Genomic DNA, 27,972 nt, shown 5'->3' on the forward strand with positions numbered 1-27,972 from the left:
GTGTCTCTGTCTCTGTGTGTGTGTGTCTCTCTCTCTCTCTCTCTCTCTCTCTCTCTCTCTCTCTCTCTCTCTCTCTCTCTCTCTCTGTGTCTGTGTGTGTGTGTCTCCATCTCTGATTCTGTGTGTGTGTGCCTCCGTCTCTGTGTCTCTAGTCTGTCTGTCTCTCTCACGCAAACATACCCATGCATGCACCTCTGATTTATGCCCCTTTGCGCACTCTCTCACACACGCAGACACGCGCCAAAGTTTGTGGGGTGAATTTGTACTTGCAAAATTACATCTTATTTTGCTCAAAAACTGCATGAATCCATAAGGTTCTGTGAGTTCCTTTTTTAGAAATAGAATCAGTCTGAACGTTAGGACGCAGACAGACTTTAACTTTACACCTTCAATGCATTTTGAGCTGACATTGCACCTTTTGTTAGAGTTCATTTGAGAATGTAACTTTAAACATGTTCTGGGATTTTCATATGAAAGAGCTGAAACCAACATGGTCATTCTAAAAGATGACAGACTTAATGAACAACCCAGGTCTTTTCCAATATATCATCTCAGTTGTAAAGTTTTGCTATAAAATCTGTGCCTTATGATCTTTTTCTCCACAACCACCAGATGAAGGAGCAGTGCTCCGAAAGCCAGTGATTCCAAATAAACCTGTTGGACTATAACCTGGTGTTGTGATTTTTGACTTTGTACACCCCAGTCCAACACTGGCTCCTCCAAATTATCATTTGCTGAATAATCCTGTGTATGAAGAATTATATCGATAACCAGTTTACGATTGTCACTTGGCTAATAATGTAGTGCACCTGCATGTCCTGAAAGATACAACTATTAAACCATATACCCTGTTCTTTGTAGACAGAGAGGACATGTGCCTTTTTTCAATTCAATACAGCAGTTGACAGCTGTTTGCTGGTTTGTTTTTCCAGTCAATGTTTAGATTAATCAGTCAATCTGCCTAGTTTAAAATTTAAATGAAGTTTGATGGCTAACACGTGGTCGTCATTTAGTTACTGCAATCTCTTTGGAGGCGACAGCTCTGCCAATTAGAATCTACTTGCCAAACAGCCGGCACTCCCTTCTCATGCTATGCAAATGTTGGTTTTCTCCTTGAATTGTTATTCTTGTGAATAGTCCTAACAAATGCAAGACCATAAACTTTTTCCTGTGACATTCAGGTTCTGTGCTGCTAAATAGTAATAGGTGCAGATTGTTTGAGGAGCTGATTATAAATAGCTCAGATGTAAAACATTTATTGTACATTGTTAATTCGATCATTCTGTTCAACTTTAAGGTAATAAATATCATAAATGTTGCACAAGAGAGCAGCTCTGAGCCAGTGGCTGAAGCTTTGGATCGTGTGCTGGAAATTCTCCGAACAACAGAACTATATTCTCCGCAGCTTGGAAACAAGGAAGATGACCCACATGCTAGTGACCTAGTCGATGGGCTGATGTCTGTAAGTTCAGCTTGAGTCACATCCCTTGGATTCATTTCACAATGCTGTGTGGGATGTTAGTAATTTTCTGATCACTTGTTACATGAGTTTGAACATGTGGGAAATTTGTGTGTAGGAAGGATTGTTGTACGTTGGGGCAGCACCTTTGTACAGTGGGTGTAAGAATCATTGAAGCCATTGAACTCTTTTTATTATGTGTGGCCTTATTTGTTTGTCTTTGCTCAGTTGTTGGCACACTTAGGTCCAGCAGAGATGCTTGTAGAACTGTAGCCTATTCTGTGGATTTGACACCAGAATCTAGATTGACACTCCAATGCAGTCCTGAGCGAATGCTGAACTGTCAGCACTGTTATCTTTTCAGTACTGTTAAGCTGAAAGCCTGTATGTCCTTTTGTAGGTACAGGAAATCTCCATTATGTTATTTTGCTGCGCGTTTATTCCTTTACTAAAACCGTTTTTTAAAAAATTACCTGTTATTATTTTTCTGTTAATGGCACGTGGCTATGCAAGAAATTTGCTGCCAAAATTCCTATAATAGTGACAGTACTACAAAAGCAGTTCATTGACTGCAAAAGTGCTTTGGAGTATTCAGAATTGTTAGGTGCTGTTCTCTCTGGTACAAATCTCTCTGCTTTTCTTTTTTGTGAATGCTCATGAGCATAGGTAAAGGATTGGTTAAATAACAAGAAGCAAACAGTCGGGATAAATCAGTTGTTTTTGGATTGGCAAACTATAAGCAATGGATTGCGGCAGAGGTCAGTGCAAAACCTCTATTATTTGTCATCTATATCAATAACTCAGTGCAGGGACTGAATGGATGGTCACTAAATTTGTCAGTGACATCAAGTAAGAAAGTGAGTGGACAAAAAATTGGCTAAAGGAGTACAATATAGGAAAATGTGAATTGGTTTGCTTGGACAGGAAGAGTGGAAGAACGGAATGTATTTTTTTTAAAGATATTTTTATTAGAAATTTAACATTTTTACAATTTTACAAAAATAAACAATACTCTCAAATATAAACATTGATATACAATTAAATCAAATATACAATAGCCAAAATTTAACAAAAGAAGAAAGAAAAAAAAACGAAAAAGAGAAAAAAACAAAACTCAACTATCTACTAATCTAACCTATAACTAACCAGAGTGTATATTTAAGTCTTTTACATGCTCGGAATGTGTTAACATCAGATGTAATAAAACCCGTATTCGTGCGGGATTCCTCTCCTAAGGGGCCCCGGACCAGCCAGGTTTGTAATCTCAATTAAATAAAAGCCCTTGTTAGGATAGCCGAGATATTTGTATTTATGTAATTCAAGAAGGGCTGCCATATTTTATAAAATAATTCGGTCTTTCGGTGCACCATATTTGTAAGGAAGTCAAGGGGAATACATTCCATAATTAATCTGTGCCAATTTCAAAGTCCAGGGGGGCCCTGAGCCACCCAGTTCACCAAAATATTTTTCCTTGCACAGAAAGAAAGAATAGAAAATAGTCTCTTCCCGTACGTGTCCAGGGAGGGAAAGTTCGAAAACACCAAAAGGAGAGATACAGGGTCCACTTTAATTTCCGTTCCTAGAATTTCTGTCAGGGTACTTGCTACTTTAGTCCAATATCTACGGATCTTATGACAGGTCCATAGGCAATGTACAAGAGTGCCCACATCTATTTTGCATTTGGGACACATTGGAGATGCTCCTGCCTTAGATTTTGCCAATCGATCCGGTGCCATATGGGCCCTATGAAGTATCTTCAGCTGGATAGCCTGGTTTCTGGTACAGATAGTAATTCTTCTAGCGTTTTCCCAAATATCATTCCATGTTTCTATAGAGATTTCTAGTCCCAAATCCTGATCCCATGTTTTAAGCAGATTATCCATATCTCCCGATACTTCATCATGTTGTAAATGATAAATAGTACTGACGGAAGATACTCCCACTGGTCGTAGCATTCTACATTCTCTATCTGATTTATAAAGACTATCTAATAACGTAGTCTTCTTCTGTATATAATCTCGAATTTGGAAGTATCGAAAGAGGTCTCCATTAGGTAATCCGCATTTCTGACGCAGCTCTTCAAAAGACATCAGAACATCCCGAGCATAGAGCATATAAAATTTACAAAAATAAAGCCTCTCTAATACACTCACACCAATACAATAAAAAACTATTTCTAAATAAAAAAAAATATAAAACGTATCTTAGTGGAGATTTTCCCCCTTGTTCCCAGGGGGTGTCACTTCCTCTCCAAAAGTCCATCATATCCTCTCCCAACCAATGCCCCACCCTTGACCCAGGCACTCCTCAATAAAATGCGGAGAATTCAGATATAATACAAAGCTAGAGTTAACAGTGAGCACCCTGTGGGGGGATATAAACCAAAGCGGGGGGAAAGGCAAACCAACATCCATTATGTCTGACAGTTTTTCTAAGAGAGTCCAAGAATTCCTTAGCCTTTTCTGGCGATCCAAAGTTATACACGGATCCTTTATGGTTAAAGCGTAACGTCGCTGGGTAGCGTAAGGAGTACTGAATATTTAAGTCCCTTAAACACTTCTTCGCCTCGTCGAATGCCTTCCTCTTTCGGACCAGAGCTGGGGAAAAGTCCTGGAATAACATGATCTTGGATCCTTTATAGATCATGGCTTGGGGATCTTTTCCAAGATTTCTAGAGGCTTCTAGAAGTATCTGCCTCTCCTTGTAGCTCTGCAGCCGGAACAGGACCGGGCGGGGGTGCTAGTTCGAGCCGGGCCCGCGTATTGCGACCCGGTAGGCCCATTCTACCCTTACCTAGCCTGATCCAGCTTCCAGATTTAAAAGCTGTGGCAGCCACTGCTCGAGAAACGCTGTCAGCTGGCCTTCCTCTTCCCGTTCGGGAAGGCCCAGCAAACGAATATTTTTTCGACGATTATCGAGGTCGTCAGTGTAATTCTTTAAGGTCCGGACTCGCTGTTCGAGAGTCCGGACCTGATCCACGGCCGATTGCGCTGTAGTTTCGGAGGTCGCGGCCTTTAGCTCCGCCCTTCCGACTCGGTGCTCAATTTCCTGGATGTCTCGGTCGTGCTTCTGCAGCGCGACCGAGAGTGAGTCCCATCGATTTCGGAACTCCTCGATAAAAGTGTCGATCTTCGTATCCAGCTTGGAGATCATTTCTACAAGGCTTGTCACTGTAGGTAAGTCCCCCGGGGTGGCTGTGGACGCCTCTGCTGCAGCTAGAGAGGGTGGGGGAGGGGGTGCTGCTTGCTGAGAGCTGCGTGCTCCCTTCCCTTTGGTCATTTTTACTAAATATTAGACTGTTTAAATGTAATACTAAGCAACTAATTAAATTAAACAGCTATTATGAATGATTTGGTGAGTGTGATGGGGGTGGGTGACCCACTTTACCCAAGTCTTGGGAAGAGCACTATAGACCCAGACTTGCTGGGTCGCCGCCATCTTGGATCCCCCGGAATGTATTTTAAATGAAGAGAAACTGCAGAATGCAACAGTACAGAGGAAATTGGGCATCCTGATCCTTGAATCATAGCTTCGTAAGCAGGTACAAGAAGAAATTAGGAAAAAAATGGAATGTTGACTTTTTATTGCAAAGGGAATGGAATATAAAAGTAGTGTTCTTACAACTTTTTTCAGCTTTGGTAAGACCTCGTGTACAGTAGCAATATAATCATTGGACCAATTCAGAGAGGTTCAGCAGATTGATTCCCGAGATGAAGTGGTTGCCTTCATAAGGAAAGGTTGAGTAGGTTGGGCTGATACTCATTGGGGTTTAGAAGAATGAAATATGATCTTATTGAATCATACAATTAAAGGGATTTAACAAAAACTGTTTTCCCTTTAACAAGTTAGAGCTAGGAAGCACCGTTTATAAATTAAAGCTTTCCCTTTAGACCAGACAGAAATGTTTTTGATTCAGATAGCCATTAGTCTGTGGCATTCTCTCTCAGAGAGCAGGGGAGATGTGGTTGTTGTCAAAAGTCTGAACATATTCAAACTTGAGTTAGACAAGGGAATTGAGGCACACAGGAAAGTGAAGTTGAAACTATGATCAGATCAGCTATGACCTTATTTATTTGTGGATCAAGTTGGAGAGACCAAATGGCCTACTACTTGTTTCTTTATGATTATATTTTTATGAACTGAACAAGGATGGGAGTTTTTTGAGATAATTGTAATAAGTTGTTAACAGCATGATCACTCTAACCCCTCTCTCTCTCGCTACCTATAGGATGGTTTGCGGCGACTGTCTGGAAATGAATACATCTTCACCAAAAGTAAGTTGGCTTTGTTTTCTGGTAGAGTTAACCTTGTGGATATCATATCACGTTTTAGGAGAGAATTCCTCTCAAAGTGCATATTATTGCCTTTCAACTTCTAATTTATAAGAAGACCATTAGCCCTGCCACAGTCTTCTAACATTCATTTAGATCCCAATTATCTGTCTTTGCTCAATGTTCCTTGATACCAGTGTGTAATTTATTTTCAGCTTTTGGGGAGAAAGTTCAGGATTTTCACCACCCTTTGTGTGTGGCAGAAATGTTCAATCCCATGGCCTTACACTAATGTTAAGATTCTCCCCTTTGATCTGAAGTCCCCACCAGATGATATCAGTTCTCGGCATCTAGTGTTTCGAATCCCTTAAACAAAAACAGCATTTATCCAGCACCTTTTAATATAACAAAATATCCCAAAGTGCTTCACAGAAGTGTCATCAAATGAAATATGCCGCATAAGGAACTGAAAGTTCAGATGACCAAAAGCTAGTTTGTAGAGGAAAATCTCAAGAAGGACCTTAAAGGAAAAGATTGAGGAGGAGAGATTTGGGAATGGAATTCAGAGTTTGGAGTCCAGGTAGATAAAGGCATGAGCACCATGGAATAATTAGAATTGGGGATTTTCAAGAAACCAAAATTAGATGGATGCAGATATCCAAGAGGGTTGTGAAGCTAGATGATATTACAGCATTAGGGCTGACACCATGAAGGGGTTTGGAAACAAGAGTGTTAATTTTAAAATAAAGACATTGATTGACCAGGAGCCACTGTAGGTCAGTGAGAACAGGGCTGATAAGTGAGTAGGACTTGGTGTATGTAAAAACACGAGCAACAGGGAGTTTTGAGAAGATTGTAGCTCAGGTTGAGGTTCTGGATGTAGGTTTGCTCAATGAGCTGGAAGGTTCGTTTTAAGACATTTCATCACCATACTAGTTAACGTCAGTGAGCCTCTGGTTGAAGCACTGGTGGTGTAGCCCACTTTCTATTTATGTTTGAGTTTCCTTGGGTTGGTGATGTCATTTCCTGTGGTGACATCATTTCCTATGGCAATGCCATTTCTGGTTCTTAGCGGATGGTAAATGGGATCCAAGTCTATGTATTTGTTGATAGAGATCCGATTGGAATGCCATGCATCTAGGAATTCTCGTGCGTGTCTCTGTTTGGCTTGTCCGAGGATGGATGTGTTGTCCCAGTCAAAATGGTGTCCTTCATCATCCGTATGTAAGGATACTAGTGAGAGTGGGTTGTGTTGTTTTGTGGCTAGTTGGTGTTCATGTATCCTGGTGGCTAGTTTTCTGCCTGTTTGTCCAATGCAGTGTTTGTTACAGGTCTTACAAGGTATTTTGTAAATGACATTAGTTTTGCTTGTTGTCTGTATAGGGTCTGTCAAGTTCATTAGCTGCTGTTTTAGTGTGTTGGTGGGTTTGTGGGCTACCATGATGCCAAGGGGTCTGAGTAGTCTAACAGGCATTTCCAAGGTGTCTTTGATGTAGGGGAGATTGGCTAGGGTTTCTGGATGTTGTGTCTGTTTGAGTTTTTTGCTCAGAAATCTGGCATAAAATTCACTAAAGAGGAGGAAAACAACAACAAACTGCCATTTCTAGATGTTGCAGTAGAACGAGCAGCCAACGGGGAACTTCAAACCAGCATCTACAGGAAAACAACACGCATGGACCAAATACTGAACTACAGAAGCAATCATCCCAACATCCACAAACGAAGCTGCATTAGAACATTATTTCAATGAGCCACCACACACTGCAGGAACCACGCAGAGCAGAGGAAAATCACCTATACAGTGTATTCAAAAAGAATGGGTACCCCATGAACACAATCCGCCGATTTCTGAGCAACCAATAATGTCACCACAGGAAATAACATCACCATCTCAAGGAAACTCAAACATATAAATAGAAAGCTGGCTACGCCACCAGTGCTTCATCCGGAGGCGCACTGAAGATGTTACCCAGTATGGGGAGAAACGTCTGAAAATGAACCTTCCAGCTCAGTGAGCAAACCTACATCCAGACCAAGCAACAGAGTTTTGGATAACCTCCAGTTTAGAGAAGGTAGAATCTGACAGACCAAACAGTAGTGTAATGGAATAGCCAAGTCTGTAAGGTCACAATGATAAAAAGGAGTTTTCCAGCAGCAAATGAATTGAGTCAGGGTTAAATTCAGATTATCTTGGGTAAGTGAGAATAGATGCTTTTAGGAGGAAGAATATACCATTTTATAAGGGTAAGAAGAATGTGCTGATTAGTTTGGCTATAACTGACAGGGCGACATGGTAGCTCAGTGGTTAGCACTGCTGCCTCATGGCACCAGGGACCTGGGTTCAATTCTACCCTCTAGCAATTGACTGTGAAGTTTGCATGTTCTCCTCATGTCTGCATGGGTTTCCTCCCACAGTCCAACGATGTCCAGGTTAGGTGAATCGGACAGGGGAAATGCAGGGATAGGGTAGAGGGCTGGGTCTGGTGGGATGCTCTTAAGAAGTTTGGTGTGGACTCAATAGGCCGAATGGCCTCCTACCACACAGGAATTCTACGATTGTATGGTCTTGGGGAAGTGGAAATAAATGCTCTTGGGAAAAGGATATACAGAATGACAGGATTCTACTGATTGGTTCAGCTGTAATTGATATGGAGTTGTGACAAAAGGAATTACCTTTCTGTTTGAATTTCAAGCTGGACCAGTAGATTCTGATTAGTAGGACATTGCTTTAGGGATGTAGTTGAGTTTTGCTGTCTCCATGTCACCTTTGTTCGGAAAAGTGGTGGGGTGTACAAAGTCCTCTTCCCTACTGGAGAGTATCACTGTATGTACTTTCAAGCACATGCAAATATATCACAGTCTAGGACAAACTGATGATCTTAATTTGAGTTCTGGTGCAAATCTTAAGAGTCTGAATTATTTATTAAATTATTTCCAAAAGCAGAATCACTGTAATAATTGGTCTACACGTTTCTGAAGCTTGCAAGCACAAGTAGCCTGCTGCTAATGGTCAGTGAGACAGCGTCCAACACATTCGGCCAGTCATTGGGACGTACAAACTTGGAATCACCAGCATTGAAGCTCCCGTATCACACATTATTATTTGTGTGGTAGGCAAAACATCACCCACCAACCTCCATATAAACACCTCCAAACGGACCCCACCACCAGGGATATATTTCCCCCCCCCCTCCCCTATCAGCGTTCCGGTTAGACCACTCCCTCTGAGACTCCCTCGTCAGGTCCACACCCCCCACCAACGCAACCTCCACTCCCGGCGCCTTCTCCTGCAACCGCAAGAAATGCAAAACTTGCGCCCACACCTCCCCCCTTACTTCCCTCCAAGGCCCCAAGGGATCCTTCCATATCCGCCACAAATTCACCTGAACCTCCACACACATCATTTATTGACTCCGCTGCACCCGATGTGGCCTCCTCTATATTGGGGAGACAGGCCGCCTACTTGCGGAATGTCCTTGGACTCCTCCATCGCCAGACCATAGCAACACGATGATTGGAGGAAGAGCGCCTCATCTTCCGCCTAGGAACCCTGCAACCACAAGGGATGAACTCAGATTTCTCCAGTTTCCTCATTTCCCCTCCCCCCACCTTGTCTCAGTCAAATCCCTCGAACTCAGCACCGCCCTCCTAACCTGCAATCTTCTTCCTGACCTCTCTGCCTCCGCCCCCACCCCCACTCCAGCCTATCACCCTCACCTTGACCTCCTTCCACCTATCACATTTCCAACGCCCCTCCCCCAAGTCCCTCCTCCCTACCTTTTATCTTATCCTGCTGGACACACTTTCCTCATTCCTGAAGAAGGGCTCATGCCCGAAACGTCGATTCTCCTTCTTGGATGCTGCCTGACCTGCTGCGCTTTTCCAGCAACACAGTTTCAGCTCTGATCTCCAGCATCTGCAGTCCTCACTTGCTCCTAAAACATCATTTTGACTTGGTAGCAGCATCCTGTTAAAGGGAAAAAATTACTTATGGATTAACTGCATGGTATTAACATGAGACAGCTACTGTCACCTATTGTTGCAACCCTGTAAAAGCCAATATGCTTTTCCTGAAGTTAAAAGCTGAACAAAGCACTCTTGGTGGGATGTGGCCAATGTGTCGTCAAACTGAAATATCTCGGCCTCAGTTTTGTATTCTGCCCTCTTGAGGTAGGGGACAATGTTCCATTTGTCTTTTTGATTAAATGCTAATGTACAAGTTCAAGAGGTGATGATTTGTGTGCCTAGACATTTTATTCCCTTTGCTACTTCACAGCTTCCAAGCTGGAACATAACAGGAGTAAGTCATTTACAAGGTAGACCTGGTTGGTTCTGCCATTCTGAAGTTCATGTCTGATCTGCATCCACCTATTTTGATTCCATGGCCTTAAAAGCAAAAGTTTTATCAGATTCTGTGCCAAACATATAATTTATGAAAACATCAAAAGCTTTTTGCCGGATGGAAATGCCCATTTCACCCATTCACTAACTGTTTGCTCTGGGCACTTGCTTTGCCTTATCCAATCATAATCTTAAACAATCAGTCATATCACTCTATTTATTCCCTTACACGTGGAGGATTAAATACTCCTGTCTTCGTAAATTAATAACTTAGTTTAGGATTATCCCGGTGAATTTTTATTTATTCACGGGCTGTAAATGTTGCTGGTTCAGGCAACACTTATGGCCCATCACTAATGCACAGCTACATTGCTGTGGGTGTGGGCTCACATTTAGGCCACACCAGGTAAGGACAGGAGACTTTGCTCCTTAAAAGACATTAGTGAATTAGATGGGGTTTTACAGCAATCAGCAATGGTTACATGGTCACCGTGAGGTTAATTTTTTACTCTAGACGTATATTGAATTCAAATGCCATCTTCCGTGGTGGGATTCTAGCCCATGTCCCTAAAACATTACCCTAGGGTTCTGGATTAAAAGTCCAGTGACATGACCACTACACCACTACTGCTCTCAATTTTGCTGGGGTGCCTGCAAGCCAGTGTTCTTTGAGGTGCAGTGGGTGGAATTGAATGCAGTAGATATTTTAATCAGAATTTGTACATGAAGCTAAAAGAAGGCTTCGTCCTCATTATATTTGAGCTTACTCAAGAAAAAGGCCATTAATCCATTGGCCTTAATTATTTTACACATCTTTCATGAGCTGGGTTATGTTGGTATTTGGGCACCTAAACTACTTTACAAAAGCGAAATATATGGATGCTGGAAATCTAAAACAACATCAGAAAGTGTTAGAAATACTCAGCAGGGTTAGGTAGGTAGGATTCTGAATAAGGATCAGATGTTGCTAGTATTTATAATTTTTTTGTTTTTTTAATTGCACCACAGAATTGCTGCGACATAAGAGAGGTTCATGTGACCTGTCGTTTTTGCGCTGGTCCTTTGAAGGAGCAGTTCACTTAAGGCCACTTCCCTGCCTTTTCCCCCATAGCTCTGTACATTTTTCCTTCTTCAGAGGGTTATTCAATTCTCTTTTGAAAGCTGCCACCAGACTGTCAGTGTATCCCAGACCCTAATCTCTTGAACGAAAAACCTTTTGTTTTACCATGTTGCCATTGCTGCTTCGCCAATGATCCCAAATTTGCTGACTCCTGCTCTTGGACTTTCTACTAATGGGATTAGCTTCTTCCTATCTACTATGTCCAGACTCCTCTTGATTTTGAATGACACAAGACAATAAGAACCACAGGTTTAAGGAGAGAGAGGAAAGATATAAAAGTGACTTGAAGTAACTTTTTTCACATGGGTGGTGCGTGTGTGGAATGAGCTGCCAGAGGAAGTGGTGGAGGCTGGTACAATTACAGCATTTAAAAGACATCTGGATGGGTATATGAATAGAAGGGGTTGAGAGGGATATGCCCCAAAAGCTGGTAAATGGGACTAGAATAGATTAGGGTATCTGGTTGGTGTGGATGAAGGGTCTGTTTCCATGCTGTACAACTCTGACTCTATAACTCCTAAGAAATAGGAACTCGTGTAGGCCATTCAGCCCCTTGAGCCTGCTTGCCATTCAACAGGATCGTGGCTGATCCGACCTTCCTCACGTCCACTTTCTTTTGTTTTCCCCTGTAACTCTTGATTTCCCTACTAATCAAGAATCCATCCACCTCCTTAAACATGCACAAGGATCCTGCTCCCACAGTGCTCTGGTAAGGAATTCCTAAGGCATTCAACCCTTAGAAGAAATTACTCAAATTGGCGCTCCTCTGTTCTGAGATAATGTCCTCCAGTCCTAGATTCTGCTGTGAGCAGAATCATCCTCTCTGCATTTAAGATTCAGTCAAATCATCTCTCATTCTTCTAAGCTGTAGCCATCTCTCATAAGACAATCCTTCCATACCAGGGATCATCCTCCTGAATCTTCTCTGGCCTGCCTCCAGTGAAATTATATCTTTTTACTTAAGGTGACCAAAACTGTTCTCTGAAGTCCAGATATGGTTTCACCAGCACCTTGTACATTTGCAGTCAGAGTTCCCTCCACTCCACTTGAAATAAGAGCCAGTGTTGCATTAGCCTTCCTGATTATCTCCTGCACTTGTCTGTTTTGAGCTTTCTGCAATTACTCACCATTTAAATAATAGTCTGTTCTTTTGTTCTCCCAAAATGAACAACTCCATATTTTCCTACATTGTACTCCTTTTGCTGACTTTTTGCTCACTTAACTTATGAATATCTGTATGTAAACTAATGGTACCCATTCACAATCTGCATTTCTATTTTATTTCTGTTTCATTTGCAATAATACATTCCTGTCCTTCCTCCTAGTCATTAATATATATATATAGTAAGCAGTTATGGTCCCAGCACTGATCCCCATGGGACCCCACTGGTCACAGGCTGCCAACCTGGGAAAGAATCTCTTAACCCCACTCACTGTTTCATGTCCATGAGTCAATTTTCTAAAGGCACCAATATACTACCAGCACTGTAGGCTCTTCTGACTGAACCTTTTGTAAAGTTCCTTGTTGACTGCCTTCTGGAAGCCCAACTACCAGAGCATCCACTGATTCCCATCTATCCACTCCAGAAATGAATAAATTAGTCAAACACTGTTTTCCTTTCGTGAAGTCATGCTGACTTTGATTAGATTGATTTTCCAAATGTGTATGACTATTACTTCCTTAATAATTGAGTCCAACATTTCCAACAATAGATGTTAGGCTAATTGGCTTACAGATTGCCAGCTTTTTGCCTCCCTCCCTTTTTGAGTAGAAGAGTCTCATTCGCATTTTTCCATTCCAATTCCAGTCCAATCAATCTTCTGTCCTCCAACAAAGTCCCAAATTTTCCAAACTGTTGACATAAAACTACTTCATTTCAGATTCCTAACTGATTGCCTTTTCGGATCTGGTCTAATGCTAATGCACTTTCTTATATTGAACTCTATCTGCCACAGTTTTTGCCCACCAACTTAATCTCTCGATATTTCAATGCTATTTATGTTTTCTGATCCAAAAGTGTGAACACAGTCTCCTGATCCTTTGTCCAGGCCACTTTAAAATATGGTGGGAAATGGGGGAGTGTCACTAATCACACCGTGCCATTCAGAATGTATATCTGTGACCTCTACATCAGCACCAATTCTAATCCAAACCAATAGGTCACTTCCATGTATGTGTTCTCATCTTTATGTTGAGATATAGTTGAATACCTTCTGGATGTCCATATAAATAACATCCATTGATACACCCTGATCGATCAGTCTTACCTCTTGAGAAAAAAAAAACTTCTGTTATATCTGTTTGACATTATTTCCCCTTTATAAAATAAAATTGATTTCCCTCAACAGCTAAGCTGAGTTTAGTTCAAATGTTAGGTACTCTGTCACTAACAACAAAAATAACTGCCTTGCTGATGTTTGATGAGTAAACCTACATTTTTCTAGTTTCTCTCCCACTGTAATTAAATTATAGACTGAATTATTCACTATTGGTAAAATACAATAGTGCACACCCTCCTGTGATTCCCATCTTTTCTTTACAACTAGCCACTGCCATTAACACAATTTACTGTGTAAGGCTCACTTAGTGTCATGTATAAACTAAAACTTTACTTAACTATTTTCTTTATGATTTATGTGCGGTTCATTATGTTTAATCTTTGATTACTGATTTTCTTTGGTGTCTTTTTCCCTCAGATGCTCACACTATTCACACTCATTTTCATATTCCTGTCTCGCTGCATGATATCCCACCAAGGATAACTGAAACCATGGAGAATGAGGATTGCTGGGACTTTGACATCTTTGAATTGGAGGCTGCAACTCACAAAAGGTAAATTGAAATTATCGGAGTGACAGACCAATTGGGGATAGGTGGCACATAGACAGAAGGCCGGGAGAACTCAGCACATCCGGCAGGTCTGACCGTTTTGAGTCCGGTATGATTCTCCAGTTCTGAAGAAACATTAACTCTCTTTCACTCACTCGCTGTTCACAACTACTGCCAGACCTGAGTTTCTCTAGCATTCTCATTTTTCAGGTTTCCGGCATCTGCGGTATTTTGCTTTTATTTGAGGGATAGATGGCAATTGAGTGTCAAATTTGACATGTAAAGCTATCTAGGATGGGGATCTAAAGCTGTCTAGGGTATTTCAGGTAATACTTCAAAAAACATTTTGCCCCCCCCACCCCAACCTCGTGTTGTGTCTCGCTCTCTCTCCCACACACACACACTCACTCTTATTGAATGGTGGGACAGGCTTGAGTGCCAGAAAAGCCAATTTCTGATGCTGTGTTCGTATCAAATAAACTCTAGTTTATATAGGAATAATTTCTAAACTCAAGATGAGTACCTTCTAATGCTGGGCACTACTTATTAATAATATGCAAGTTGATTAAAGCCAAACATGCATGCTGATCAGTATCCTGCCTTGTGATTCCTGATGAAGGGCTTTTGCCGGAAACATCAATTTTCCTGCTCCTTGGATTCTGCCTGACCTGTGCTTTTTCAGCACCACACACTCAATCCAGCCTTGAGACTGTTTGTTTAGAACTTGCAATTGCAATAGATTTACTCATTGAATGTGATAAATGTTTCCTTGTGCATCAGTGTAATCATTCCAGTGCCAGTAATCATCATCTTTTGGATTTGTAGCTGTGTTTATGACAAGAAATATTGAATGTTTTTAGAACGCTGACTAATACTTGACAGTAATGGTGGTTGGTTGACGGGACAAATTACTGAGCTGATCCGCATCATTCAACAATGGAGCTCTTGACTTTGGGCCAAATTCATTGAGTGCATTGTTGGTCAGAATTGCATTTGCAAGGGTGTTATTTGAAATTTGTGGAATCTATCCCATGTCGTGACACTAATCCTACTGACAATGTGTCTGCAGAGAGAGCAGGAATATGAAATGCCAAAGGTCAGGTACCTACCCATTGTCAGGAACAGTACTGAGGCCTTTAAAATGTGTACACTTTTAACCAAAATTACTCTGGAATTATTGATTGTTTCCCTAAGGTTAACAGAAATGCTAGAACACTATGAAACAAGGTTATCCTGTTATGCCTTTGATAGTAATTTATTGCCATTTATAATCAAGAATGTTGCTTGTGATGCATGGTAGAAGCATGAAAAGGATTTCATCTGAAAAAAAAATGCGTGATCTGCCCTCCTGATCGGATTACATATTTCAGATATTCCCTAAACCTTTGATATTTTATCTAGGCCTCTGGTCTACCTTGGGTTGAAAACATTTTCACGCTTTGGAGTCTGTGAATTTTTAAACTGTTCTGAATCAGTATTACGTTCCTGGTTACAAGTTATCGAAGCAAATTACCACTCCTCGAATTCCTACCACAATTCAACGCATTCTGCTGATGTCCTGCATGCAACTGCTTATTTCCTTTGTAAGGAAAGAGTTAAGGTGAGTTGAGGCACTTTACAATAGAAGAGAATTTGCTTTCCTTCAAAGGGCTTTCTGCTCCCTTTCCCCCCTCAACATACAGCAGTGATGCTTGTCTGTGTTTTTTATTTGTTCTCAGAATGTAGGTTGTCAAAATCTTGGATGATCCCGACATTGAGTTATCTTCTCAAAGAACAGAAATGAATTTGAATACCATAACTGTAAGATTCAATTTGACAATGAAATTAGTGAACTATATTTTTAATTTTACTTTTGTAATAAGCTTGGGTAAAAGCAGATTTACAAGGATGTTGCCAGGGTTGGAAGGGTTTGAGCTGTAGGTAGAGGTTGAACAGGTTGGGGCTGTTTTCCCTGGAGCATCAGAGGCTGAGGGGTGACCTTGTAGAGGTTTATAGAATTGTGAGAGGCATGGATAGGATAAATAAACAAGTTCATTTCCCTGGGGTAGGGGTGTCCAGAACTGGAAGGCATAGGTTTGGGGTGAGCGGGGCAACTTTTTATGCAGAGGCTGGTGCATGTATGGAATGAGCTGCCAGAGGAAGTGGTGGAGGCTGGGACAATTACAATATTTAAAAGGCATCTGGATGTGTATATAAACAGGAAGGGTTTAGAGGGATATGGGCCAAGTGCTGCCAAATGAGACTGGATTAATTTATATCTGTGGTCAGCATGGACGAGTTGGACTGAAGGGTCTGTTTCAGTGCTATATATCTTTGACTTTATGATGTAGCTGAGATTGTGTTTTTTTTCTTGTCATTAAATATTATTGACTCTCAAGATTTGGAAAGGTCCAAATCATAGTTATATTTCCATTCTAGCAGCATGTGCAGAAATGCAGCTTGCAGTGTGAACTAAAAGGCTAAAACCTTTTCAGAATCTGAGGCCCAGATTATATAGAGGGAAAATGGCTGCTGAGTAATGAGGAAGTTAATATATTTAAGAGTTGATAGAGTTCTGTGTGAGTGTCTCTGTCCGAATTTGTGAAAGTAGGTAGTTAAATTAATCTTTTGTAATTGGCTATTTAAATAATAGAAGTTGTTATTAGCTTCTATCGGTTTCTCATAGGCTTTGTTGTGTCTAAGAGAAGATTCCCCAGGAACAGAAATCGTAAAGTTTTTAAGGATTGTATTGTTAAATGTGATGCGTCCAGGTGTATGATCAGAGAGTGGTATTGTAGATGTCATACATCTACCCAGAATGTAATGATGATATTGTGCTATAATAAAAATACTCACATTAATCTGTGTCAAATCTTTCTTATACTGATTAACATGTAACCACTGTCATCAGTAAGGGTTATCACTTTGAATGATTTCAGAATTTGAATTAAACAGTTAGTTGACAAAAGCCCTCTGCTGCCTGAAATGTCAACTCTCCCTACTCCTTGGATGCTGCCTGACCTGCTGTGCTTATCCAGCCCCACACTCTCGACACTAATCTCCAGCATCTGCAGTCCTCACTTTCGCCTAGTTATTTGGAAGGTCAGCATTCGTTATCTATTCTAGCTGCCTTCAGCTGATGATGAATGGACCTTCTAAAGCACTGCAGTTCCTGTGGTGATTATGTTCTTAATGGTGTTCAGAAGTTGTGCAACAGAAAATGACTGCAGAGGAACATAATGCTCTGTTTCTCTTTCCACAGATCTTCGCGTACTGCTGAGATTCTCTAGGACTTTGTTTAAAACAACATTAGTTGAATCACAGCTTGAATGCTGTACACCGTTCTAGTCTGTACATGACAAGAAAGTTGATTGTGCTAGAGACGGGAGATTTACAGGATATTGCCAGGATTGGAAATATCAGTTATGCAAAAGATCAGTTAGGCTGGAGTTGTTTCCTTGCAACAGGGTAATTTAATTGAGTTTGTAAAATTGAAGAGCCTCCGTAGAGTACGTGGCGACCACCAATTCAACTTCAAAGAAAAATAAAATATCGAAGAGCATATATTTAAAGAAGTTGATACAAGGATCAGAGCGGATCTGGTGACACATTTTCTCACCCAGAGGGTGCTGACAGTCTAGAATCTGCCACCTGAAAAAAGCTTAGAGACAAACTCTCAACACCTTGAAAATAAGGAATGGGAGTAGGAGTTAGCTATTTGGCCCTTTGAGCCTGTTCTGCTAACTCAGTAAGATCATGACTGATCGGATTGTGGCCCTCCTACCACTTTCCTGGCTGTCTTAAAAGTATTTGAGTGTATGCATGAAGAACCGTGTCATGTAAGGCAATAGACTTAGCATGGGAGCATCGAATGAGCTTGTAGCTGGTCTTTGTCTGGCACAGACACAGTAGATTGATCTTGCATATTATAAAATTCCTATCATTCTAAGTATACTAACTAAATGCTGTGCAAAATGCATTTGAGATTTTAGTGTCATGGCTCTTGAATCCCTGTATAATTATCCTGTGTTTTAGCTTGTCCCAACCCATCACTTCTCCTGTGATCATTCTATCAGCCTATGCTGTATTTCAGGAACATGAGTGAGAGTCCTGCAATAACTGCCTTCACCCAGTTCTGAAATCAATCTGCTTTGTCATTTAAATTTCATGTTACTGTCCAGCTGTGAGTGTTTTCAGACTGTGTTTTAAACATTCTTTCTGTCTATTCAGCAAAGTTTGGACCGAACTGATGAGGTGGCAGCTCTCATTGCAGCCACAGTACATGATGTTGATCACCCTGGCAGAACAAACTCGTTCCTGTGCAATGCAGGCAGTGAGTTGGCACTCCTTTACAATGACACAGCTGTGCTGGAGAGTCACCATGCAGCACTGGCATTTCAGCTGACCACACGGGATGATAAATGTAACATCTTCAAGAACATGGAGAGGTAATAAATCTGAGAACTGTTCAGATTGAGCCCTGTTATTGGATATAATTAAAGATTTGCTCTGCTATCTTCAGTAGAAAACGGTCCTGAGATAAAAACTTGCTAGTTGTTTGCAGCGTAAACTACTGCAAACTATTTCCAAGATCACATTTTTAATCTGATAACATTTTTAAAACTAAATTTGAAGAACCGAGGGCATCATCAGTGAGCTGTTCCTTTGATAACCTGAATTTGTACCTGTTGCTTTGGTCTAGTGTAGTTGAAACTTTATTGCTGGAACAGCACAGCAGGTCAGGCAGCATCCAGGGAACAGGAGATTCGACGTTTCGGGCACAGGCCCTTCCTGTGCCCGAAACGTCGAATCTCCTGTTCCCTGGATGCTGCCTGACCTGCTGTGCTGTTCCAGCAATAAAGTTTCAACTTTGATCTCCAGCATCTGCAGACCTCACTTTCTCCTTGGTCTAGTGTAGCCCAATATGAGTACCACCCTTGTGATCACAGTGTGTTTGAGTTGCCATCATGTCCAACTTTCGCACTTTATCTTGGCAACATAAGGATGCATAAACAGTGATTGTAACTCCCACTGATAAATATCAGTTGAAGAAGAAATATTGTATTTGTATAGAGTCTCTCATAACTGTGGGAGGTGTTTTTTGAAGTATGGTCACTATTTTAATTTGAAAAATTTGACTGTCCATTGGTGCTCAGTCAACATAAGCAAAGTGCGATAAATGAACAGACTGTTTTGTGATGTTGGTTGAAATATCTATACAGTAAACGGATTTCACTGATGGTTAAAAAATAAGGGGATACAGAGGTACAGTTCTCAAAAAAAACTTGCCCTCTTTTATTAGCCGGGTATACTTGGGAAGAAGTAACATAATTGTACAGGAAGCCTGTGCTTATAATGCTGTGAATTCCAACTTCCAACTGCATGCTAGTCACAAGACTTGGCTTGTTTCGCAGTCTTATTGAATAAATCCTGTCTGAGGTAACAAGGGAAAATGGAGAGGCTTCACAGTGAAAAGGATTCTGGAAAGAGCAAAGATAAGGGTCTATAGCACTAAAATCATAATTCGGTTTGAATTTCATAATCTTATGAAAGTGTCACAGAATTGTCTTGTCTTGTTTGGGAGATACAACTGTTAGCCTCGTGCAGTAACAATGTATTTTATATGATTAAGACATATGGGCATTGAGAATTCACCTTGCATAGGTGACCCATAGTATACCTGACTATAGATAGTTTGATGAGAGAGTGTGGAGGAGGTTCCAGCTTGGATCTGGTCTGTAATTAACTGAGACTTGGGGAAGGAGTCGACATTATTAATTGGGTTACTTTGATAGATTAATCAAGGCTTTTTATTGAATATTTGTGGTGTTTGTAGTGAGGCCAAGACAGGTCATCCAGCTTTGTGCAGCTAGGATTCTCCAATAGAGAAACAAGCTCCTCCACTGTCAGTTGTAGATTTGGAACCAATGCACAAGGGGAAGTGTAGTGGCATTGTTGCTTCTTACTAGAAGGGTGTCAGAAAGTCAAGACCAATGTTCACTGTGAGGCCCGAAATTTTGAACCAGGCTCGTCTGCTGAGTACAAGTTAAATCTCTAGTAACCTGAAGGAAAGATCTAAATGAGTAAAATTATATGACCCTATACAGTATAACCAGATAAAACATTTCTTATCTATTGCTGTTATTGTGCCATGTACGTACTTTCATCAAGTTACAAGAATTCTTTCACCCTCCGTCTGCCTGAAACCTGCCCAGTCCTGTTCATGCTGCAACAGAGGAGTTACTGAAGCTGTTGTCTGAGGCTGCTGAGTTTCCAGAGTTGAGAAATTGTCACAAGTTGAGAATGTTTTGGCTGAATTGCTAGATTCTTGTAGTTAGTATTTCATACCCCAAGCTCCAGGCTACTCATGCTTTTAATTTCCTTACAGTATGGATCTGGTAAAGCTAATTAATGGTGTTTTGTTTTCTTGTTGCAATTAGATATTTTGTTTTTTTCCTTGTATATTAGGTGGAACTTTCCAGTGATTTATTTTAAGATCTAGATGGAGACATGGTTTTACTTTGGATGTTGCTGCTGATGTGATTATTAATGCTACACTGGCTGACCACCCTACCTGCATCCCGCATCTAGTTTAGCACATTCAAAACTATTCTGTTCATATCTCAACTTACCTGTTAGTCTTGTGCTTGTCAACTGGTCTGCCAACAACTCAATGTTAAATTTCTCTGTGTAATCCTTGCATGGCCTTACCTTCCCATCTCTGTGCCTTCAGCCCAAATTCTGAAGTCCTTTTCATAAACCTCTGATCTCCTGTTTTAAAAGGCTGCTTACAGCCAGACTTCTGGCCATCTGTCCTATTCTCTCAGTATGGCTGTGTCTAATCATGTTTCTTGGGGACATTTTCTTATATTAGAGGTATCATATAAATGCAAGTTACTGTTGAATTGCAAATGAACTCTCTTAACCAGGAATGAATATCGGACACTCCGACAAGCTATTATAGATATGGTCCTTGCGACAGAGATGACAAAACACTTTGAACATGTCAACAAGTTTGTAAACAGCATCAACAAACCTTTGGCTGGACTGGAGGATAACAGCTCTGGGGTAAGAATGGAGAGACCTTCTGTAATGCACATGATTGCTTAGGATAGGATCAAAATATGACATGCAACAATGCAGTCATTCACACCCTAAAGATATTTATAACATTTTGGAATCTTAACATCATACAAAGTAAAAATCAAGATTGCTCAGTTGGTTTCAGCAACAACCACTGAGAATTCCAGTTATAAACTGAAATGTTTATACTTCAAGGAATATTTAATGGTTGATGAGAGTCAGTGTATGTGCTTTTGATGATGCATGGTAGAGGAAGGAAGTGTATATGTGTGGGGGCAGGCATGGAGACTGAAATGCACATTCATGGAACAGTGCATGAGGAAGGAAAAGGTTGAGGAAGCCTTACGCATTTGATGGCTGATCATTGAACCCTGTTTTTCGTATTAACCAGATCTTGTTGTCCAGTGGCACGAAAGTGGCAGCAACAGCCAGAATTCTGCTGTTACTTGAACTTCCACAGGGTCTGCATGACACATGGAAGTAGTAAGGCTCTTGATTAATGTGGCACCACCACTGCTAACCTTGCCTCTCCCCACTCTACCTTTGTGGCCTTTAATTGTTTCTTATTTTGTACAGTGTTTTTGCTCAATTTGCCCTTCAGCAAAACAATTAGGTTATGTAAATTACTTTCATTGACTGGGTCACCTTGGCAATGCAATTCTTTCTATGCCACCTTTGCTACATTTCTGCCCTTGGAGACTTATCCCATGTCAAATTATGATGATTGTTCAGTTTTCTGAGGCAGATTTTGAGTTGTTTGATTATGCAGAATCTACAAAATTAATTCCATCATCAGTACAGGCCTTGGTTTGGGATTGAAACTGTCATACTTTGGTCTGAGGTATTGATAGGCTGGAGCTGGTAGCCACGTGCCAATGGGCTGATTACATTTTGTTAAATGTCATAGTCTCTACTTGCACTATTCACTCACCCCACCCTACTCTACCCAACCCACCCTCCTTCCCTGCCTTCCTCGCTGACTAGTTTATTACTCTCCACCCAAAACAAAAACAGCAATGATGCTTGGGTTACATGAATGTCTACTACAAATGGGGGAACCTTGCAACAATGCAAATTCTGACATGGGTGTGTATCTGCTGCTAAAATTCCACCAGCGATGGTCACGCAAAGTGAAGGCTCCTGCGGAATATCTTAGGCAGCCTGTAGTTTTCATAACACATTAATGGCAGTGCTGCTTATGGGTATCGTATAATCCCAATGTCAGTTATGAAAAATTGTTAAATATTTACCAAAAGGCAAGATTTCTAAATTTCCAAGTAGTAATTTTGGATTCTTACTTGACAACACAAGTGATCATGTAACTAACCATTGGCTTACACTCATGTTAATTACAATAGCTCTCTGTTTAGTTAATGGTGTTTTATTCTTCCCGCCAAAATAAGTTCACAAAGATGCTGCCTCATCTGCTAACTTAAATTTCAAAAGTGAGTTTATTAACTTTCAAGTTCTTACAAGAGAAAATTAGGAAGGCAACGCACATGGATTATGAAGAAGTGAATCCAAAAAGATGAAAACAAGATTACGGATCATCTCTGAATTGTTCATGAACTGCGGGTACATGAATTTGCAGCCACTGCATTGGAGGTTACTGCTAGCATTGACATTCATTGTTGAACACTCAATTTTTAGAAATTCTTAGTTTTGCAGGATGGTTAGATTCAGTTGTTTTGGTTACTTTTGTCAGGGACTGAATTCCTACATTCAGAGTGAGAGAGAGACCTTTTGGCCTGTTGCTGTGAGCTGTTTTGCTAACTAGCTGGCTACTAGCACAGAGTGAGAGAATTCCTTTACTTGCAACACAGGTATCCAGGGAATTGTTCTTCAATATTACAGCATGCTAACACTTGAAACTAGATTAGTGAACAAGGATAGTTTAGCTTGCTGCAACACAGAACCATTCAGTCCCACTAGCCACCTCCAGCAGATTTGACTTTCTAACACCTGTCCTTGTGTATTCTTCAAAAGTAAAAATACAAAATGTGTTTGCAGTTTAGGATATAATCCACATGGTTGGCTTACTGACAAGTGTGGGGTAGTCAATCCTTGTTATCTTGTAGGCATAGTCCAGTCTATCTTGACTTTGCTACCTTCACCCGTCACACGCACAGACACATGCATACATAGAGTTGTAGGTTGAAGTTTCTTTTGCATCTTTTAGATGTGATATCTGTGGGTCTGTCCCATTATCACATGCTCTATCTCTCTTTCTCTCTCAACACTACTTATGAAGAAAGCAGAATTTGGGATTACAAACTAAAAGTTCCTATTGTACTTTGGTGTTCTGACCTGCATATCTCACGTGCTTTCAGCCAAACCGGTTCTTGCTGGCACACATACTCTACTTGAATCTTCTCAAACCAACTTCCTACTGCAACCCTGTTTTGCTCTGCCTTTGAAATTCTTGCCAGACTTCTCCTCCTCAAATGTAACTATGCAGCTCCCTTCAAACATTCCCTATGGTAGTGAGTTCCACAGCCTCATCACGCCGGTTAAAAAACATTTTTTCAGAATTTCCTGTTAAAGTTCTTGGTGGCACCTTATTTCATACAAACAAGGGACAGACTATGTAATAAGATCATAATTTTAACCCCAACTCGACACTCCTGCAAATCCCTGATTAATGTTTCATCCACTTGGTAATCAAGAATCTATCTACCTCAGCCTTTAGAAATGTTTAAAGATTCTGTATCCACTGCCTTTTGAGCAAGGGAATTCCAAAGAGACACAGACTTGTGAGAGAGAAATATTCCTCAGCTCTCTTAAATGGGCAAACATTTAAGCTGTGACCCCAGTTCGTGATTCTTTCACAAGAGGAAACATGTTTTCCACATTCACCTGGCCAGGTCCCTTTTGGAATCTTTGTTTCAATTAAATCACCTGTGACCTTCTAAACTTCAGAATATGCAGCCCTGGCCTAACCAGCCTTCCCTCAGGATGATCTGTTTATTCCAGATTTTAATCTAGTGAACTTCCTCTGAAGTATGGTGATCAGTATTGTGCCCCACATGTGGTCTTGTCGATGTTCTATATAACTGAAGCATAGTCTCCCTGCTCTTGCATTCAGTTTCCCTCGCAATAAAGTGATGTCCTGTTAGCTTTCCTCATTACTTGCTGTACTTGATTACTAACCTGCAATTCATGTACGAGGACACCCAGATCACTTTGTATCTCTGAGCTCTACAACCTCTCCCCGTTTGACTAATATGATTTTATATTCTTTCTGCCCAAATGGACAGTTTAACACTTGCCCACATTGTACATCGTTTGACAGATCTTTGCCGGCTGACTTGTCAATACCCCTTTGAAGCTGCTTATGTACTCTTCACAATTTATTTTCTTGCCTGTTTTTGTCATTTGCAAATTTAGCTGCCATACGTTCTGTCCCTTCATCCCAATTATTTCATAAGATCATTGATCTGTACAATAAAAAAAGGCCATGTGACCCTTCAAGACCAATAAAAACCACCCTAAATTTACACAAGTCCCATTTTCCAGCACTAGCCATAGCCTTGAATGTTATGAGATTTTAAGTGCTCAGTTAAGTACTCTTTAAACATTGAGATTCCCTGTCTCAATTACCCTCCCAGGTGGTGCATTCCAGATTTCACTACTCTCTGGGTGAAAACATGACTCAACAAATCCCCTCTGAACCTGCTGCCTTGTTTATTGACTCTTCAGTTAAAGGGAATATTTTTATAAAATGTAATGAGCTGCAGCCCCAGCGCCAACATTACTCACAACATCCTTCCCACTTGGAGAAGTCCTACTTATTCCTACTTTCTAACTCTTGTTCACCAGCCAGTTTTCTATCCACTCCAATGCGTTACTCACGTGTTGAGCTTCTGCATAATCTTTGTCGTCTTATTAAATGCCTTCTGAAAATTTAAGCACAATACATTGACTTTCCCCTTTATCAATGGCACCACGTACTGCTTAGATATTTTTTAATCATCCTGTTCAGAGATGTTATTACAGATCTCTGGATCAGGTGGGACTTGAACCTAGACTTTCTGGCTCAGGGATAAGGGTACTACAAGAACGCTGAGTTTTTTTCTTCAAAGAACTCTAATGAATTAGTTAAGTATGATTTCTCTTTGACAAACCATCTGATTAACGTATCAGTGTGCCCTTACAGTGTCTTTAATAATAGCTTCTAGCATTGTCCATTTATTGATGTGTGTACCCACCCCCCCCCACCTCCACCCCACTTCAAAGAAACATTGTGTGTATTCATTCTGTCAAAACCTTTCCAGAATTTTGATAACCAAAGCCTAGGTCTCTCCACCTTTTCTGAGAAAAGTGAGCTGCACCCTTTCAATCCATTCCTGATTTGTTTGCCCACACATTCCTGCTCCCATTCTTCACTATTCTTCAAGCCTCCATGACGTTTTTATAATGTCTCACCATGGTTCAAAATAGATTCTACTCAACTTCCCTACTTTGCAATGCAATTCTCTAGAAGTGAAATGACTGCTTGGTTGCTTTTTATGTGGCCTTACATACTTAAGGTGCAACTTCTGTTGGTAATACTTCAAGTTCAGATCATATTGCAATGTTAATTTAGTGCATTCAGAGGTTTTTGCAATAACTGTCTCTTATAATGACTTCATGCATTATCAAAAGTACAGAAACTAACCCATGAGTTTCCAAAACCATTGAAAGTATTAGTTGTGTTTGTCCAACCCCCACCTTCCACCTGGATTACGAGCTGTGGAATTCACCTCTCTGCTAATTGGCCAGCCGTCTCCCAAATTGCACAAAGAAGTGAATCTTAAGTGCCAGGATCCCCAGTGTGCTTGCTGTCAGGAAGATGGGTAACAAGGTGTAGTACATACATTCTTTGGTTGTCATTAACAGTAAGATTTCAGATTTGTAGCTCTGCTCCTATCTCCGTTTCAGATACTATTTCAGCAACTAGTAGAGGTGTATGAGAGTATAACACTAAGGTCAATGATGTTCCTTCAGTGTGTTTTCACTGTTTTCATTGCAGAATGGTGGCAATGAAGATTCATGTAATACCATCCTCACATCTCCTGAAAATCGAACTCTGATCAAACGTATGTTAATAAAATGTGCAGATATCTCCAATCCCTGCCGCCCCCTGGATCTCTGTATTGAGTGGGCTGCACGTATTTCAGAGGAGTATTTTGCTCAGGTGAGGCTGAATGTTTAATTTACTTCCTTGTGCTGTCCTTAAAGGTTGATTGTATTAAAGTCTGGTAAATTGAAAACAGTTGTTTGATATTTCAGAACTTGTGCTTTGCTGAAAAGAGAGACATTTTATAGAAGCCTTTCATCTTGTTCAATCTCATCAGGATAGTTCTCAAGAAATACCAATGTAAAGGGAAGACAAGATTTGTCCTGATGAGAGGAAAGTGCTGGTTGGTTAGCATGTGGACTCTGGTAGAAGGGATGACATGAACATTGCCCCAGTTAGGTGATGACTGACAGTTAACTTGTCAAGCTCTGTTTAAATTTAAACTGGACAGGTTCTCACATTAGTCAAGTTATTGCACTGAGGAAGGAACCAGGGAGTGGCTTTTGCTTATTTTAAGTTGAACTAGATGCAATGTAGGGACCAGTTCTTTCTCTACAAAGAATAAGGCCCTATGTTAATATATGTAACAGACCTGAAAATGTGTTGCTGGAAAAGCGCAGCAGGTCAGGCAGCATCCAAGGAGCAGGAGAATCGAGGTTTCGGGCATGAGCCCTCCTTCAGGCCCTGACCTGCTGCGCTTTTCCAGCAACATATTTTCAGCTCTGATCTCCAGCGTCTGCAGTCCCCATTTTCTCCTTAATATATGTAACACTCAGTCCAATCAAGTGCCATACATTCAGCCCCTGGGTGATCTTGGTTTGAACAACAAATAAAACTGGCTGTTTCACTGTCCTACTACGCGTTAGACCATAAGATGTAGAAGGAAGAATAGGCCATTCGGCCGATTGGGTCTACTCTGCCATTCAATCATCCTCAACTCCACGTTCCTGCCTTATCCCCATATCCCATGATTTGCTTACTGATTAAAACTGTCCATGTCAACCTTGAATATACTTAACAAGTTGGTCTCCACTACCTTCAGTAGTAAATACCACAGATTCACTGTCCTCAGACAGGAAACAAAATCCTCCACATCTGCCTTAAATGGGTGACCCCTTACTCTGATGTTATGCCCTCTAATTCTAGACCGTCCCACAAGTGTAAACAACGTCTAAGCACCCACCCTAATCTTGTATGTTTCAATAAAGTCGCCTCTGTCTTCTAAACTATAATACGTAGAAACTCAACCTCTCCATCTTAGGCAATCCCTCCATATCCTTCTCTGCCTCTGATACCAATATATCTTTCCCTATGTTGTGGCCGTAATGGATGCATGGGTTTCACAGGGGCAGAAATGGTTGCTAGATGTTCCAGGATTTAGAATATTTAAAAAGTAACAGGGAGAGGGGGAAAAGAGGAGGGGGTGTAGTATTGCTAATCAGAGTTTGTAATTTTTATTAATGACTTGGAAGAGGGAGTTGAAGGGTGGGTCAGTAAATTTGCAGATGATACGAAAATTGGTGGAGTTATGGATAGTGAGGAGGGCTGTTGTCGGCTGCAAAGGGACTTAGACATGATGCAGAGCTGGGCTGAGGAGTGGCAGATGGAGTTCAACCCTGTCAAGTGTGAGGTTGTCCATTTTGGAAAGACAAATAAGAATGCGGAATACAGGGTTAACGGTAGGATTCTTAGTAAGGTGGAGGAGCAGAGGGATCTTGGGGTCTATGTTCATAGACCTTTGAAAGTTGCCACTCAGGTGGATAGAGATTGTAAGAACCCTACCATTAACCCTGTATTCCGCATTCTTATTTGTCCTACCAAAATGGACAA

At 40.9% G+C, this 27,972-nt stretch overlaps 1 protein-coding gene across 1 annotated transcript in view; it reads left to right on the forward strand.

The window, feature by feature from the left end:
• Nucleotides 1-27,972, forward strand: part of pde8a (phosphodiesterase 8A) — a 131,139-nt gene that overhangs the window by 92,932 nt on the left and 10,235 nt on the right. Inside the window, exons 14-20 of the mRNA XM_043673974.1 lie at nucleotides 1,298-1,462; nucleotides 5,688-5,733; nucleotides 13,889-14,024; nucleotides 15,423-15,621; nucleotides 18,231-18,448; nucleotides 20,930-21,068; nucleotides 26,095-26,259. Of these exons, the coding sequence (XP_043529909.1) occupies nucleotides 1,298-1,462; nucleotides 5,688-5,733; nucleotides 13,889-14,024; nucleotides 15,423-15,621; nucleotides 18,231-18,448; nucleotides 20,930-21,068; nucleotides 26,095-26,259 (1,068 nt within the window). The remainder of the gene's footprint in view (nucleotides 1-1,297; nucleotides 1,463-5,687; nucleotides 5,734-13,888; nucleotides 14,025-15,422; nucleotides 15,622-18,230; nucleotides 18,449-20,929; nucleotides 21,069-26,094; nucleotides 26,260-27,972) is intronic.

This window comes from Chiloscyllium plagiosum, chromosome 32, assembly GCF_004010195.1.
Source record: "Chiloscyllium plagiosum isolate BGI_BamShark_2017 chromosome 32, ASM401019v2, whole genome shotgun sequence".
NCBI lineage: Eukaryota > Metazoa > Chordata > Chondrichthyes > Orectolobiformes > Hemiscylliidae > Chiloscyllium > Chiloscyllium plagiosum.